At 32.5% G+C, this 17,686-nt stretch overlaps 1 protein-coding gene across 28 annotated transcripts in view; it reads right to left on the bottom strand.

Moving 5' to 3' along the window:
- Gphn (gephyrin) overlaps positions 1–17,686 on the bottom strand; it is a 595,586-nt gene that overhangs the window by 434,418 nt on the left and 143,482 nt on the right. For all 28 annotated transcript variants that reach the window (XM_040276071.2, XM_078050082.1, XM_040276074.2 and 25 more), the window contains exon 2: positions 9,394–9,472. In XM_040276071.2, coding sequence (XP_040132005.1) covers positions 9,394–9,472 — 79 coding nt within the window. The remainder of the gene's footprint in view (positions 1–9,393; positions 9,473–17,686) is intronic.

Here is a 17,686-nt window from a genome sequence, read left to right as displayed (position 1 = left end):
ACTTTTTAATTTTTTTCAGATCTTCTGTGTTAAGTAATTTACTCTAGTACTGTATTCTGATTCCTATTGTTTTTGGTTTGTCTAGTATTTTTCCTTTGTGGTTACCATGAAGCTTACAATAAACATCATTTTATTATAACATGCTATTTTTGAAATTATAGCAACTTAATATGATCATGAAGAATAGAAACAAAAGAACAAGAGAAAATATACCAATCAGAAAACAATATTTGCACTCCCTGTCTTCTCGCACTGTTTAATTTCTTATATCCTATTTGACATCTTTCTATATTACCTCTCTCCCAATACACTAATATAATAATTACTATTTTTATTATTGTATTTAGACTGCATGCTAAAGATATGAACAATTAATCACAATGCTTATATAAACAGATCCTTTTTAATTTGTGTAATTACTCTTCCCAGTGACTTTTATAGCATTTTGGGGGGGGGGGGATATCTTTATCTCTTCTTCATTTCGAAAGGATAGCTTTTCTGACTACAGTATTCTTGGTTGACAGCTTCCCACTTCTCTCCTTCCAAACCTCCCCTTGCCTGCAATATCATGAAAGTCTCATGCCACTCTTTCCCGGTCTATAAGGTTTCTTTTGAGAAGTTCCCTGTCTAGTGAATTGGGACACCTGTCTGTATTATTTCTTTTTCCTTGAAGCACTGAGAATCTTCTCTTTCACCTCTGAGAGCTTGATTCCAAGTTGGGGTAGATTCAATTGACTTAAATCTGACTATTGACTTCTGAATTCCCTGTACCTGGATATTTGTATCCTTCCGTATATTATTTGTTATTATTCTCTATATTATTTCTTTCCTTTTATTAATGTTGGGTTTCATTTGTTCTTGTTTTTCTAGTTCTGTGAGATGCAACAGTAGAGTATTTATATGAGACCTCTTACTTTTTGAGGTGAGATTCTTATAAACTTTCTTCTTAGTCCTCTATTTTTTGAAATAATAACAGAAAACTTATTATTTGTTTGGATGAACTTTCTACCTATTTGACATTCAAATCCTTCTTGAACTGCAACCCAAATATTTGCTCTTATACTACTGAACAAAAGTTCACATAAGCTTTCTTCATTAATTTTCTTTTCCAACTGTATAATTTCAAATAGCGTATCAAGTTCACTAACTTTGTCTTCTGTTTCATCTATCCTGCTATTGATGCCTTCTATCAAGTTTTAGTTTCACTGAGTATATTTTTCAGCTCAAGATTTTGTTTGCTTTTAAAAAACTGTTTCCATCTCTTTGATAAGACTCTTTATTAGAGTATTGCAATGTTTCTAGTTTTTTTCCTTCAGACTCATTGAGTTTCCTTAAAAAGTGTTGTTTTAAAATCTCTACGTGTTCTCCCATACTGAATATTATCTGGTCAGCTTCTGGAAATTATTCTGAGTATTAGGTGAGGTAACTGTTTCTTGAAAGCTCTTAAAACTTGCAGAGAAGAGATATCATCCAGGCATTGAAGTTTTGGGTATTTATTCCAGTCTTGATAACCTGGCTTTGTTTGTGCTTATCATTCCAAAAGTTCTAAACAAGATTCTTATGATCTCTGGAACTGTAGTAACTTCCACTATTCCATCAGCACTGGATGGTGTCCAGGTCCAGATTTGCCTGTTTTTGGTGTGTTGTTACTGTTCTAGCACTAGAGGGCAATCCAAGTCCGGGTTTGTACAAATATATATTGATGTGCTATTCAAAAAGAAACAGAAAAGTACCTATAAAACATAGTCTATCCCTACAAGCCTCTCCCTGGGGTTGCAGTTGGTCCTATCCACAGTTACCACTTTGTATCATGCACTACAGGATTCTGCCTATGGATGTACCCGCCAAAGGTTCCTATGTCATACCTGTAACCAACAATGCTGTCAAGTTGCCTCACACCCTGAGCCCACAGCCTGCCAAGACCAATACAGCACTGTTAAAGGACCCACATTAGTATGAACTACCTATTGCTAAGATAGACTAATGGCCCAAGAACACTGCAACCAACTTAATTGGGACTATGTCTTAGAACTTCTGGCACTACAGCTATTCCAGAGGTCTGTACTCAGGCTGGTCTGGGAAAGGTGCTGTTAGAATCTATTCAACGTTAGGTTTCACGAACCTAGTTCTATTTTCTAGGGAAAAGTCTTTCAGGTATTACCTTGACCAACCCCCAATGAATACATTAAAGTAGTCTCTTGGCCATGCAAGCTAATGCTTAGCTGGGTTACACCTGAATTTCATAGTCACAGGGGCCCACACAGTCTCACAGGAAGGATGAATGTGCTCCAGGCCCACTTCAAGGCTATAAATAATGCAGGCCAAAACTCCAGTCTTTCCCAACACAGCTGATGCCAGGTCTTATCTAGAGGCATGATTTGTCTGTTAGTCCTGGCCTGTGAACCAGGCCTTCAGTTTCTAGACAATTTCTAAGTATTAACCACAACAGGCCTTACACTGGGCTTCAAGACATCTGTGCTAGTTAGTTTTCATACACTATTCCCCAGCAGCTATAGGAGTCTTGTTCCCCACTCCGCTTCATATATTTGGAGGAGAGGAGATTGTTGCAGTCAATTGCCTGGCCTTACATAGTTCAAACAGGTCAACTCATAGGTATTAGGCTGGGGGCAGAGGTCATAGAGCTTTGCTAAGCAGTGGGTATCATTGTGGCAGGTCTTGAATCATAGTACTATGATTCAAGAATAAGGTCTGGATTTAATTCTTTCTCCTCCAGCAAGAAGGAGACATCTGTCTCCACCCTGAGCTGCTTATGGTTGGAGGAGAGGGCACACAAACAATTCTCTCCTTGCTTTCTTCATCATATCATTTTATTTTGTTATACTAAAAGCAGGCACGATTGTTTCTCATCTGATGCAGGGATCTTTGTCAACCATCTTGCTCTCCCACCTTATTTCATTTAAATGTTTAAAGACTGAATTGTCTATATGACTCAGGCACAATAATATTAGATATTATCCATCTTCAATCATATTTCCTTAGTCATAGGAACTATGTCTGTTTTATGCTAATCACTAAATATGTAAAGCATCACATACTACTTTTTAACATAAATTTTAAAGTGAATAATCCATTTAAAATTAAACATATACTCTCAGGAGTAGGGGAAAATGAACCGAGTTTTCTAAAAGTACTATTATGTCTTTTAGTTTGTTGTGCTAACATAGTATAACAACACCATAGTACCAATCAAGATTAAACTGTATTGTACCAATATACCTTATAAACCAAAATATATAATTCATCAAATTAAAAAGAAAATAATTAAAAATAATAAAATTTTATACTTAGAAGACAACTTTGATAGCTCTTCTAGATTTAGCAGAAATACTGGAAGCAGGGCAAAGTAAAAAACATCAATAGTGTTTAAAAGGATGCCCTTGAAAAATTAAATTTCTACACCAAATGAAATTTATCTACAGGAAAACAAAGGATAACAATGCAAAAACACTTCTGTTTTGTTTAATAGATAATAAAGGCCTCAAATATACTCTAAAAATAAAATGTTATAAATAGTTCATAAAAAAACATTAACTAAATTCATCTACATGAGAATGTAATGCCCTATGGAAAATAACCCCTTTAGAAACCACTGTTTATCCTCTCCTGACTGTCATTTTTAAGAAATTCAATTCACCATAGCAACCTGCCTTAACACCAGCAGATAAGTACAAGCTATATTTAGTGATGATTGCTTTTCAGACAGAAATCCTGCCTTTCCTTCATATTTAATGCCATGATCCAAGGGACTGAAATATCATTTAATCAGACTGTTGTATGATGACAAGTATACTCAGGGGGATGAGGCTGTGTTTCACAACGACCAAAAGAATAAAGATTCCATTGAGTGGTAAAATTTGTAATGTACACAAAGGAAAATAAAATATCCATAAATATAACTATATAATTTTGCCTTTTTTCTTTAAATTGTTATTCTTTAATCGATAATATGACATAATATATTTTAATTAGCAGGTTGCTACTGTTGTTTTTTAATCAGTGCACTGCACTTCCAAGCTGGTATCAATTAATCAAAGAAATTTTCTTTCCTGAAAAGTAAATGAAAATCAAAGGGAAATCAGTAGAATAGAGAAGTGGAACCATGGGGAGGAAAGGAGAGAAGGAAAAGCGAAATACTAGAGAATAATATCGGCCAAACTATATTGTTATATAGTGTGCATGCAGGAATATGTAACAAATCCCGCCATTTGTAATGAGTGTAATGAGCCAATAAAAAATATGGGGCAAAAAGAAATTTTTCCAAAAAGCAATCTTTATAGGTGAGTTATAAAACAAAAATACCACTATATAGAGGAATTATAATAAGAATAGGAGCAGAGCAAAAATGGAAGAAAAACAATACAAAACTGGAAAGATAAATTTATCAAAATGCTATGGTTACAAAATTACTATGGACTTAATTGTGCTTTTAATATTCTTTGCAATAACAGTGAAGAGAATTTCTGTATTGAAATGACAGTTTTATATAGTTTGTTTCAGAATATAAAACAGTATTATAACAATCAAAAAAATCCACCTGTTTCCTCCTTTACTTTCTAAAAGAGGTGCATCGAAGTCATTATTAAAGACAAGATAAAAAGAAGTAAAGTTCAATTAAAAATACCAAGAACAGGGCTGGGGTTGTGGCTCAGTGGTAGAGCACTCACCTAGAACAGGTGAGGCACTGGGTTCAATCCTCAGCACCACATACAGATAAATAAATAAAAGTATTGTGTCCAAAATATTTTTAAAAATACCAAGAACCCATACTGGATTGTTGGGTCATAATTCTTTAATGTACTTTTTTTAGTTTAGATGAACACAATACCTTTATTTTATTTATTTTTATGTGGTGCTGAAAATCAAACCCAGTGCCTCACATATGCTAAGCAAGCACTTTACCACTGAGCCAAAATCTCAGCCGGGGTCATAATCTTATACCCATTAGAATAGCTATTATCGAAAATAAATTATAGCAGTGTCAGTGAGAATGTAAAAAAAGAAACTAGAACCCTAATATATTAATTGTGGAAATGTAAAAAAAAATGTGCAGTTGCTATAAAAAATAATTATGATGGTTCTTCAAAAAATTAAAATTACAAAAGATTCAGCAATTCCACTTCTGGATATATATACAAATGACCTATTTGTACACTTATGTTCATAGGAACATTACTCCCAACAGCCAAAAGGTAAAAGCTATATAAGTGTTCACTGATGGATGAATGGATAAATAAAATGTGGCATATACATGCAATGGAAAAATTTCCCTATTTGACTCAAAGAAAAATTACTAATATGCTTTATTCTGGATTATACTTCCAGTATTCTGAGATGGCCAATTCTTCCATGCATTAAACAACTTTTCCTCTGTCAAACACAACACATACCTAAAATGGTCACACCTAAGATAGTCCTTAGTTTTAAAAAAATCTTAGTAAATTAAACACATCCACATACATGACATAAAATCAGCTATAACACCCACCCAAAACAGTTGTATGAGCATCATATATAGTCCCAACAAATTTTTATAGTTCTTCTCTTGTATGTTTTCTTTTATCTAAGTTCAAATAACTATTCCAATAAAAATAAACAACAAGGAATCTAAAACACAAATATGATAACATGCTTTGAGTCTTATCTGCAGCATATATTCAAAGGGATTTAAAAGTATTGAGAATTTAAGAATCATCTCCATAGAAAATACAACTGTATATAATTTAAAACAAATAATATAATTTAAATATTTTACAGTATGTATTTAGTAAATAGTAGTTATGACTTCTTGTTTGGATGAAAATTATGTAAACTTACATGTTTTTAATATGTGATGACATCAAGATAAACTTGACAACACATTTCAATATCCTACTGAGAAACCACAACAGTAAGAATGTGTATAACACAACACAAATAAATTATACATATAGCAAGGGAAATCAACTTTAAAATATTCATAACCATAAACAGAAGATAAGCTATAAAAATAATCATTTATTTTGAAATTTAGCATGCATGCAAATTATTAATTCAAATAAAACCTTAGGCAGTATAAGTTTTCAAAACAGTCTCTGATTATCCTCTGTATGTCTCTGGTGGTATTTCTTTTTCATTATGAATTTTAATAATTCAAGTTATTTCACCTAATTCTTTTGGTTAGTTTGGGTAAGGATTTATCAATTTCATTTATTTTTTTTTCAAAGAACCAAATTGTTGTTTTCAAACAACCAGCAATTTCTTGAATTTTTTTTTGTCTCAATCATTGATTTTGACTGTTAATCAGCTAAAAGTGAATGTCAAGTTTTTCTTCTTTGTCTTAAACTTAACAGTTATAGGATTGTAATAGAAGCATCCACATGGTCTTACCTTTAACCCTTACAGGCTTGTGAAAGAAGCATGTATTCTCAGAAACTGAAAAAACTCATCAGATACCCACTTCTCCTCAACCTTGCCAAAAGCCACATTCAGCTCCCATAATTACAACAGATCCAAAGTTACTTGCAAAACCAGGAAGTCTTGCTTAGAAATTCACAACTTACTAAATATCTGTTCTCCCATGTTTATCATGTTTGCCCAATAGCTTACTCAGTTCATTCAAGTCTAGTAATGTTTTCTATTACAGTGGAAGTAAAATTTGGGGATATGTATTACAGGTTAGAAAAAATACAGAGTACCTATCATTATGCCATTAGCTTGAAACAGATTTATAGTATGAAATAATTTAAATTTTGCCCTTTTGATCTGCCCTCAGGTAGTAAGGACCACATCTAGCTCAGACTACTTTTGGTGTAAATATCATTTATTTGTTTATATATGTGTGGATACACACATATGTATATGAGTAAACACATATGTACATATATACACACATACACATATATACAAATAAATGATTCAATTTTATTTCTATACTCTGTTCATAGAAATTCTGTACCTGATGACTTGTCTGATTAAGATACTGAACACACTGCTATGAGTATTAATATTATCCAAGCCTGAGTTTTTTTTCAGTCCCACTATTTCCTCCACTGTTATTCTCTTGTGAGTCTCCTGGAGACAACATATTGTCATGTCCTATTTTTAAATCTAATCTGCCAGTCTATTCCTTCTGACACAAGTGTAGGACATTTACATTCAATGCTACTATTGAGAAATAATTTTTTATTCCATCATTTTCATTTATTCCTAGTTTTTAATTTGTATTATTTTTTCCTTTGATTGACTATTCCTCTAGTTTAGTTCCTCCTTCTGCTGTTTTTCACTTTTATTTTTCATTTCTTCTTCATGAAATAGTTTTATAATGTCGGCTTTTCAATTATGAATTCCTTTAAGTTTCTTTTTTATCATGGCTGGTTCTTATTTCATCTTTAGTTTTACTGGGGATAGCATTCTCAGTTGACATCCATTTTCTTTAGAGCTTGGTATTATTCCAAGTCCTCCTAACATTTAGGATTGGGTTCCTAAAATCTGCTGAGAGCTAGATTGGTTTAGCTCTAAATATGACTGGCTATTTTTCTCTAGCAGCCTTTAAAATTGTATCCTTATTCTGTATGTTAGGCATTTTCACAATAATATGCCTAACATAATGGTGGGGTCTGTTGTAATTTTGTGTATTTGGTTCCTATAAGCCTCCTGTTTACTTTTCCACTTCATTATTAAGATTAGAAAATTTTTCTGATAATATTTCACTGAAAAGATTGTGCCATGCATTCCTTTGGTTTGTATCTCTGAGCCTTCATCTCTCCCAATAAATCTTAAATTTGGTCTTTTCATGTTATCTAGTATTTTCAGAATTTCCGCTCATGGTATCTTAACATATTTTCTCCGTGATCAACTTTATTTTTAACATCACTTATTCTGTCTTCCTTGCATAAAGCTCTATCTTCTGAGTTGTATATTCTGCTGGTGATACTTTCCATTGAATTTTTAATTTGGTTTATTGATTTCTTCATTTCGAGCATTTCTGCTTCATTCTTTTTCAGAATCTTTATCTCTTCATTGAAGTGATCTTTCCCTTCCTGTATTTTCTCTTTGATTTCACTCCTTACATCATCCTTTACTTCACATATCAATTTAACTCTGAACTTTCAAACCTTCTCTGATATTTCTTCCACTGTAGTGTTGATGGATTCTGTTATTGAAGTATTTTGGTTTGTTTGGGGTTGTTTGTTTCATTGCTATTTCACATTGTTTGCATGTCTACCCATTATCAGTATCAGTCTGAGTTGCAAGAGTTTCAACCATATAACCTCATAGTGTCCCTGAACGTATCTAGTACTTCATGGTTCGGGAGGAAAAAAATAATGATATCCAATTTAAACAATATACAGCATTAAACCAAATAGTTTCTAGTATGACATCTACAATAGTAATTGTCACAATAAACAGAAATGATGTGATCAGTTATTGCCCATAGTAAAAACAGTAAGTTTGCAAAAGGTTTTACAATTTCAAAGAGTGAACAGGAAGAGAACAGAGAGACATAAGATGGTTATGAGGGAGGAGGAGAGAAAATAATTAAAAAATGAAAGGAGAAGTGAAAGACAGAAGAAAAGAATTTGGCTGTTAGCAAAAGAATAGAGAAGTAGAATCAAGATAAACAAACAAGTAAAAACAACATGAAACAAAACCAAAATGTATACTAATCAAAAAACCTAGTCATGAAAAATAACTTACTTCAAAAAATGCAAGAAATGAGGAAAGTTAGACATATATGAATGTGTATAAATGTCCATGGAACCATTCAGGAGAGTCAAGAAAATAAATAAATAAATAGATAAATAAGTAAGAAAGTAAATAAGTAAGTAATGCTATTGATGAAAAATTAAGGAATTCCTTCCACTGTGGTGTTCAAAAATAGTCAGTGGTAACACATGCTAGTTATTTGTTCCAAGTTCTAAAATTCCAATGCCATGTAGAGTTTCACAATACAGAAAATTAAAACTAGATCCAATATGTTTGAGTATATATGGTTATTATATATAAAACTTATTCGTGTTTCTAGCTGTGAATACAAATAAATATTTAAAATATATTCAATGAAGCTTTAAATTGATATGAACAAATTTGGTCTCACTTTTCCAAGCAAATCATATTTTCTGTCCATTATTTACTATCACATTAGAAAGATAACATCAGCCATAAAATCTGCTTCTTGAAAGTTAAGTTTATGATGACATAATTCCATCTTCTGAAATCTCTTCTATTACTAAAAAGAATCTATTCCATCCAGTTTTACTACATGTAAAACAAATTATTCAAAAAGAAGAAACTACTGAGCCATAAAATATTTCTCAGTTATAATTCTTTTAAAAAGTTAACACCAATAATAAAGTTTTAAATTATACTTAGTATTAAAAAGCAAATACTCACAAAGAAGGATCTTGTACAAGATCTTTGAGATTTATCCCACTGCGGTCTTCTGCAAGATTCCTGAAGCAACTATCACTCACTACATAGAAAAGAGAAGAAAAAAGAAGATTAATATTTTATTACATTTCATTTAAGCTACTACTAACAAAAATAATTTTAAAATGAAAATTGGCCTTTAAATTTTTTTCCAAACTTCAATATTCACTATATTTCAGGATGGGTAGATTAAGTAGCAAATGTTAATTTTAAGTAAATAAGTCAACATTTCAATAACTACTAATTTAAGTACACAGACCATATATAAATATAAGATGTAAAATAATGCACGTTTGTCTAAAACCCCCATAAAACCTCACTGATGTGTGTGGACTGGTACGACAGACAGAATCTACTAGAGCCAAAAAATGCAAAAGTTTTGGGAGCTGATTAGCAATTCTAAATATCTAATTTAAGATTCTTAAAATCTAACATTCGTAAAAACTAACATTCTACTATTCCATTATAAACAACACTTATTATATATAATAAAAATTACAAATATGACAAAGAGAAAAGTCTGACCAATAATCAAGAGACAAAGAATAACTCCAAGGAGATCCATAAATGAGTCAGAAAACTTTAAGAAAATTATTTAACATAAGTTACAGAAAATAGGAAAAAAAAACTGTTCACACTAAGTGAGAACACAAAACTTCAATAAAGAATTAAAATCAATGAAAAAAACTAGTAATTTTAGAAATAAAAAACAGAACATGAAATTAAGAATTTGGCAGGCAAGTTTCATAGATATTTCAACACAACAAAAGACAGGATTAGTGAACTTGAAGATAAATGAGCTGAAAATGTGCAAACTGACAGAGCAAGAGAAAATGTGAAATAACAGAGCACAAAAGGTGTGGGAATCAAACAATCAAATGTATTAACAGTCATAACAAAGTGAAAGGAAAGAATGAAAGGAGAACCATCAGAAATAATTAAAAATTACTGTAAATATACCAAAAGTGATTCAATATATTAAGTAGCCTTAGGAAGTATAGCTAATACCACATTAAGAAAAGTCAAAGAAAGGGTTGGGTTGTAGCTAGGTGGGAGAGCACTTGCCTAGCATATCTGGGGTCCTGGGTTTCATTCACAGAACCTTAACAAAACAATAAAAACAACAGTACCAGCATCAACAACAACAAAATAAAATAGAAAAAGTAAGAGAAAACCACAACTAGAAGTTAAAAATGATAAAAATTAGCCAGGCATGGTGGAGGGTATCTATCATCCCAGCGGCTCAGGAGGCTGAGACACAAAGAGTTCAAGGCCAGCCTCAGGAAATTATCCAGGCTGTAAGCAACTCAGCAAGACTCAGTCTCTAAACAAAATACAAGAAGAGGCTGGAGATATGCATCAGTGGTTAAGTGCCCCTGGGTTTAATCCCCAGTAACAACAAACAAAACCTAAACTAAGTATTCAAATAGAAACTGTGGAATCCAGAAAATAAGGTAAATTATCAATGCTGGAGAAAAACTACATATCTAAAATTCCATACATAGGTTGCCAAAATATCCATCAAAAACAGAGGTTAGAGGGGAAGGGAGGGGGCATGGGGTTATTAATGATAGTGAATATGATGATCATTATTATTCACAGTACAGGTATGAAGACACGAATTGGTGTTAATATACTTTGTATACAACCAGGGATATGAAAAATTATGCTCTATATGTGTAATAAGAATTGTAATACATTCTGCTGTCATATATAAAGAAAAAATAAAAAACAGAGGCAAACAAAAAGTAATATACACATACAAAACTTTTTCTCATTATTAGCATAAAAATAGTGATTATTTTCAATTACAACTTAAGGGTTGCAACTGAAATATACATAAGTTAAAAGAAGAACACTTTTAGTGTTCCATACAAAGACATAATATTACATTTTTTATTTATATTTTATATAACTTTTATTGGACCCTTAAAATTACAAGTTTTATGTTCTCAAAATTTAGATATGCCATTGATATAAATGATTTATACATATAAACAATTTTTCATTAAAAATTGGAAAGTGGAAAAGTTAGGGTTCATTCTTTACTAATTGTAATAAAATATTCTTTTCATTGTGTTTGTAATCAGAAGAGTAATTTAGGTTAATATATAATTTTCAAACTATGTTTACTAGACACTGAGCCCAAATTGTTGATTTGTTACAAATTTTCTGATTTTCCAAAATTGAACAGAAATCTCTTTACTATTTCCACAGCAGCAACATAAATGAATGAATGAATGTTGCGTGCTATAAGACTATAAGAAAAGTTGTTTTCCAGCAGAGTTTAACTAAAATTGAAGGTATATTTTATATCATAAATTTGTTTTCATAATGTTTCTTGCCCATCTTGCCAAGGAGAACAGCTTAGTTATAAACTTCAGAGCTTGGGAGTTTGAGAGTTTGGGAGGCTTAATTAAAATGGAATAAACTTTGGTCTTTTTTATTTAAGAGAGAGAGAGAGAGAGAGAATTTTTTTTAATTTTATTTTTTTTTATTGGTTGTTCAAAACCTTACAAAGCTCTTGACATATCATATTTCAAACATTAGTTTCAAGTGAGTTATGAACTCCCATTTTTACCCCAAATACAGATTGCAGAATCACATCGGTTACACATTCACATTTTTACATAATGCCATACTAGTGACTGTTCTATTCTGCTACCTTTCCTATCCTCTACTGTCCCCCTCCCCCCCATCTTCTCTTTCTATCCCATCTACTGTAATTCATTTCTCTCCTTATTTTTTCTTCCAATTCCCCTCACAACCTCTTTTATGTAGTTTTTTATAACAATGAGGGTCTCTTTCCATTTCCATGCAATTCCCCTTTTCTCTCTCTTTCCCTCCCATCTCGTACCTCTGTTTAATGTCAATCTTTTCTTCCTGCTCTTCCTCCCTGCTCTATTCTTAGTTGCTCTCATTATATCAAAGAAGACATTTGGTATTTGTTTTTTAAGGATTGGCTAGCTTCACTAAGCATAATCTGCTCTAATGCCATCCATTTCCCTGCAAATTCCATGATTTGGTCATTTTTTAGTGCTGCGTAATACTCCATAGTGTATAAATGCCACATTTTTTTAATCCATTCATAGCCATTGAAGGGCATCTGGGTTGGTTCCACAGTCTAGCTACTGTGAATTGTGCGGCTGTGAACATCGATGTGGCAGTATCCCTGTAGTACGCTCTTTTAAGGTCTTCAGGGAATAGACCAAGAAGGGCAATAACTGGGTCAAATGGTGGTTCCATTTCTAGCTTTCCCAGGAATCTCCATACTACTTTCCAAATTGGCCGAACCAATTTGCAGTCCCACCAGCAATGTACAAGAGTACCCTTTTCCCCACATCCTCTCCAGCACTTGTTATTGTTTGACTTCATAGTGGCTGCCAATCTTACTGGAGTGAGATGGTATCTTAGGGTAGTTTTGATTTGCATTTCTCTGACTGCTAGAGATGGTGAGCATTTTTTCATGTATTTGTTGATTGATTGTATGTCCTCCTCTGAGTAGTGTCTGTTCAGGTCCTTGGCCCATTTGTTGATTGGGTTATTTGTTGTCTTATTGTCTAATTTTTTGAGTTCTTTGTAAACTCTGGATATTAAGGCTCTATCTGAAGTGTGAGGGGTAAAAATTTGTTCCCATGATGTAGGCTCCCGATTTACTTCTCTTATTGTTTCTCTTGCTGTGAAAAAACTTTTTAGTTTAAGTAAGTCCCATTTGTTGATTCTTGCTATTAACTCTTGTGCTATGGGTGTCCTGTTAAGGAATTTGGAGCCTGATCCCACAATATGTAGATCGTAGCCAACTTTTTCTTCTATCATACGCAGAGTCCATATGTGAAACTGAATCCACTCCTCTCACCATGCACAAAAATTAGCTCAAAATGGATCAAGGACCTTGATATCAAATCAGAGACTCTGCGTATGAGAGAGAATTTTTAATGTTTATTTTTTAGTTTTCGGTGGATACAACATCTTTATTTTATTTTTATGTGGTGCTGAGGATAGAATCCAGCACCCTGTGCATGCCAGGTGATCGCACTGCCGCTTGAGCCACATCCCCAGCCCAATCTTTGGTCTTTTAATGACTTTCTAGTCAGCTATATGTAAAACAACTTTTGCTAAGGAAGACATTTTTCTAAATACAAGTCGAATCCAAATTTTCAGTCAGAATAAGAACAAGAAATCTAAAAAAAAATTCTGAAACTTTGGTTTCCTACTAAATAAATTTATCATTTCTAGTTAAGATTTGTCATCAATGCAAAGGATTTTGATTTTGAATCATAATTTTTTAAAGAAAACACTACACTTTAAGAAGCTAGTGACTGTGTTTTCATGTCTAAACCACATCAAAATCAATCATTTTTTGGTCATTAAATTTTTCTGTTTTTCTTTCTTCAGTGTATGACACCTACTAGAATTACTAAGAACTTAGCTCCACTGATTAATAAAAATTATGCATTATGCCATCATGTAAGTCACACAAAACAGGAGAAATGGCACTAGAGCATGTAGTCAAAATGAACAGTACTAATACAAAAATTTTAATAAACTTGTATCCCAACCTGGTTCATGTCATAATTAGCTTTGACAGAAGAATGGAAAATTCCTTGAAATACTCCATAAAAAAATCCTAAGTAAAATTCTTAACTAGCTATTTTGCTATAAATGTCCATCCTTCTGATATATAGTCATGAGTTGATATTGATATACTAAGCAGTTCACATTAATTATCTCTCTTAATTGACACAATCATACAGTGTTAATACTACATGTATTCTCATTTTACAAAGGAGAAAACTGAAGCATGGAGAGATTAAGCATTTCACTACTGATCAAACAGCTAATAACAGCAGTTATTAGGAGATCCCAAGCCTTGTAACTTGAGTCTACAATCTTAATCACTATGTCATACTGACATAGTCCTCATATATATCTCATTATTCTGGATTGCCATGCATTTCTATAACTGTATAACATTAAAAGTTCTTTAATGAAAATTTATCATTTTAATAAATGCCATTCCAAAGCATTATTCAATAAATGCAGATTTTTATAGGTGGAATAAACAACAGGAATCTTTCAGTCAAATGATTTGGTAAGAATGCTACATGATATCTCATGGGTTCTACGGAAAAATCAATGGTATTCCTTCCCCCTTTCCAGCCAAACAGCTCTGTTTTTATTTGTTTTATATATTAGAATGCCTTAAAAGATTTTACTTTAGGAAATTTTAATAATGAAATTTGATACAAACTGAGATACACACACACACATCAAAACAACATTAAGTTCTACCCTCTCTATTCTATTATTTATTCATGTATTTATTTATTTTTGTGCGGGGGATTGATCCCAGGAGCACTCAACCACTGGGTCACATTTCCAGCCCTTTTTAACATTTTATATAGAGACAGGGTATCACTGAGTTACTTAGTACCTCACTAATTTCTGAGGCTAGCTTTGAACTCGGGATCCTCCTGCCTCAGCTGTCCCCGCAGCTGGGATTACAAGCATGCATCATTGTTCCCGGATACCCTCCATTAATTTATAAATGAAAATGATGGTTTATCTATTATCAGCAAGAATTGGCACTCAAACTTATGAAATTCTTGGACATATTTATAAAATAGACCATTTAGGAGGGATCTAAACTAACAATAAGGATTTTTCTCTGTATATACTCATCTTCCTAGTCTAGAGTCAAGGCATTAGTTGATATTCATTATGTCCTAAGCACTGCAACTATAATGTACTATTATGTATAACCAACTGATTTTTGATTAGATTTTTATATTGCGTTTATGAATTATCCCCCATCAGATTATCTCTTTCTCTTTTCAGTGAAAGAGACTGAACCCAGGAATATTGTGCATGCCCAGATTTTGTGTCCTTTACCACTAAGCTACATCCCTAGCCCCTCTTTCTTTATAGATGCCATTAATATCCTACCTTTCTATAATCAGGAAGGATTTTTCTGTAGTAAGAGAATTACTATCTTTAAAAGTTCATGTTTAAAATACTATATGGGAGGATCTAAGCACAATATTTACAATCCTGAGAAGACAATGCTGTCTCATGTTTATGACTATGAAAATAAAGCACTTACCCATTTGAAAATTGCTAAGGAGTCAGTAAAAATGAATCAATAACTTATTTATTATTTAGTTTCTAAATATTCAGTGAAATAAAATTCAAAAGGAAGAAATGACCCTGTAAAAGCAACTGTCAATTTTTATTTATTTATTTTATTTTTATTTTTTTTCATTTTTTTATTGATTATTCAAAACATTACAGAGCTCATGATATATCATCTTTCATACATTTGACTCAATTGGGTTTTGAACTCCCCAAATACATATTGCAGACTCACTTCTGTTACATACTCACATTTTTACATAATGGCATATTAGTGACTGTTGTATTCTGCTACCTTTCCTATCCCCTACTATCCCCCCTCCCCTCCCCTCCCCTCCCATCTTCCCTCTCTACCTCCTCTGCTGTTGTTCAATTCTCTCCCTTTTTTCCCCCTCCCCCTTGCCCCTCATAACTGACAATTTTTAAATATGAATTTGCACTATAGATTTCAATGAATTTATTCAAAACACTTCCAGTTCTAAGTATTTCAGATAAGAGATGCTCAATCTATATTTCTCTTCCACATCTAAATCCAAACACTTTCAATCTAGTATAAGAAAAGTTCACTTAAATCCTCTACTAAAGAATATGAACTAAATATGAAGAATTATTAGTGAACAAACTGAATTGGGTACATAAATAAATAAGAGAGGACTTTTACTTTCTGTAGGAAGCATAAAAGTTACCATTCAGCCTTAACCACAAGGAAACAGTCTGAAAGACCAACAACTTCTCTTAGATTCATAAGAGAAGTGAAGTCACAGCAAACTATGCTCTCACAACTAGGGAGTCCAATAAACAGATCATTTACCACTATAGAAATCCAGGAAAAAATTCTCCACAGAAACTAATACAGCAGTAAAAGAACCTGAATTATACTTGATAAATGCTGATATTTTGGTGTTAACAAGTCTGAAAGTCAAAAGCTCCAGGAGGAGCCAGTTGTGGATGTCAGACACACAAAACCACAACCTGATGAATTTTACCTTCAGGAGCACAACCAGATTCTTATAAATAAATATCAGATAAATTGTCTTGAGAATCCACCAGTGGGAGGGGTAAAAGGAAACATTTTAAAGTATGGCAGACCACACTTCTTTACAACAAGGTCTGCACACAGAAAAATATTATTCAAGGAGAGCATAATTTGCTAGGATTTTATCATGTGTTAAATAAAATGTAAGAAGGAAAATGTACATAATTATAGCCAATTCTAACCACCCTGTCTCAACTAAGCTGTTAGAAATTGAAAAATACTTGCAAATTTATAAGTCTAGAATAAAAAAGTGAGTAAAAGACAGACCAAATCACAGGACTGTAGAATATTTTCCTTCTACCCACAATTTACCACCACATTACTAGAAGCCAATGACAGGAATTCCTTTTACAAAGCAGATCATAACTGTCTATATAAAAAAAATTACAAGGCATACTAAAAGGCAAAAAGAAAAAAACACAAAACAAAATGAAAAAATAGAGCAAGCATTAGAACCAGACATGACAGGAATCCTGAGTTATCAGATCGGATTTTAATTAACTGTAGTTATAATCTAAGGGCCCTAATGGATAAGGCAGACAGCAATGAAAGAACAGATAGGCAATGTAAGCAGAGAGATGGAAATCCTAAGAAAGAATCAAAAAGGAATGTGACAGATTTAAGAAAGAAATTGTAATAGGAAGAATGTCTTTGGTGAACCTATTAATAGACTGGAGAAAGGTTAAAAAAAAAATCTCTGAGCTCAAAGACAAATCAGAATAACCTCCAAAACTACAAAGTAGAGAAAACAAACACTTATTTAAAAAAACAAAAAAAAAAGAAAAATAGAACTTAACATCCAAGAACCAAGGGACAACTACCAAAGTTAGGAATGTATATGGAATACAGTGGGATAGAAAAAAATACTTGAAGCAAAAATAAGTTATAATTTTAAACAAACCATCAAAATGCAAATTTGAGAAACTCAGAGAATATTAAGCAGGATAAATACCAAAAATACTACACATAGTCATGTTATATTCAACATACAGAAGAGTAAGATAAAGAAAAAATCCTCAATGAAGTCAGAGGAATAGAAAGAACTTACTTTAGAGGAAGAAAGATAAGAATTCATCCAACTTCTCAAAA

This window comes from Ictidomys tridecemlineatus, chromosome 5 (assembly GCF_052094955.1).
Source record: "Ictidomys tridecemlineatus isolate mIctTri1 chromosome 5, mIctTri1.hap1, whole genome shotgun sequence".
In the NCBI taxonomy this organism is placed as follows: domain Eukaryota; kingdom Metazoa; phylum Chordata; class Mammalia; order Rodentia; family Sciuridae; genus Ictidomys; species Ictidomys tridecemlineatus.
Note: the sequence above shows the minus strand (reverse complement) of the source record. Positions and strands in the feature narration are given on the sequence as shown.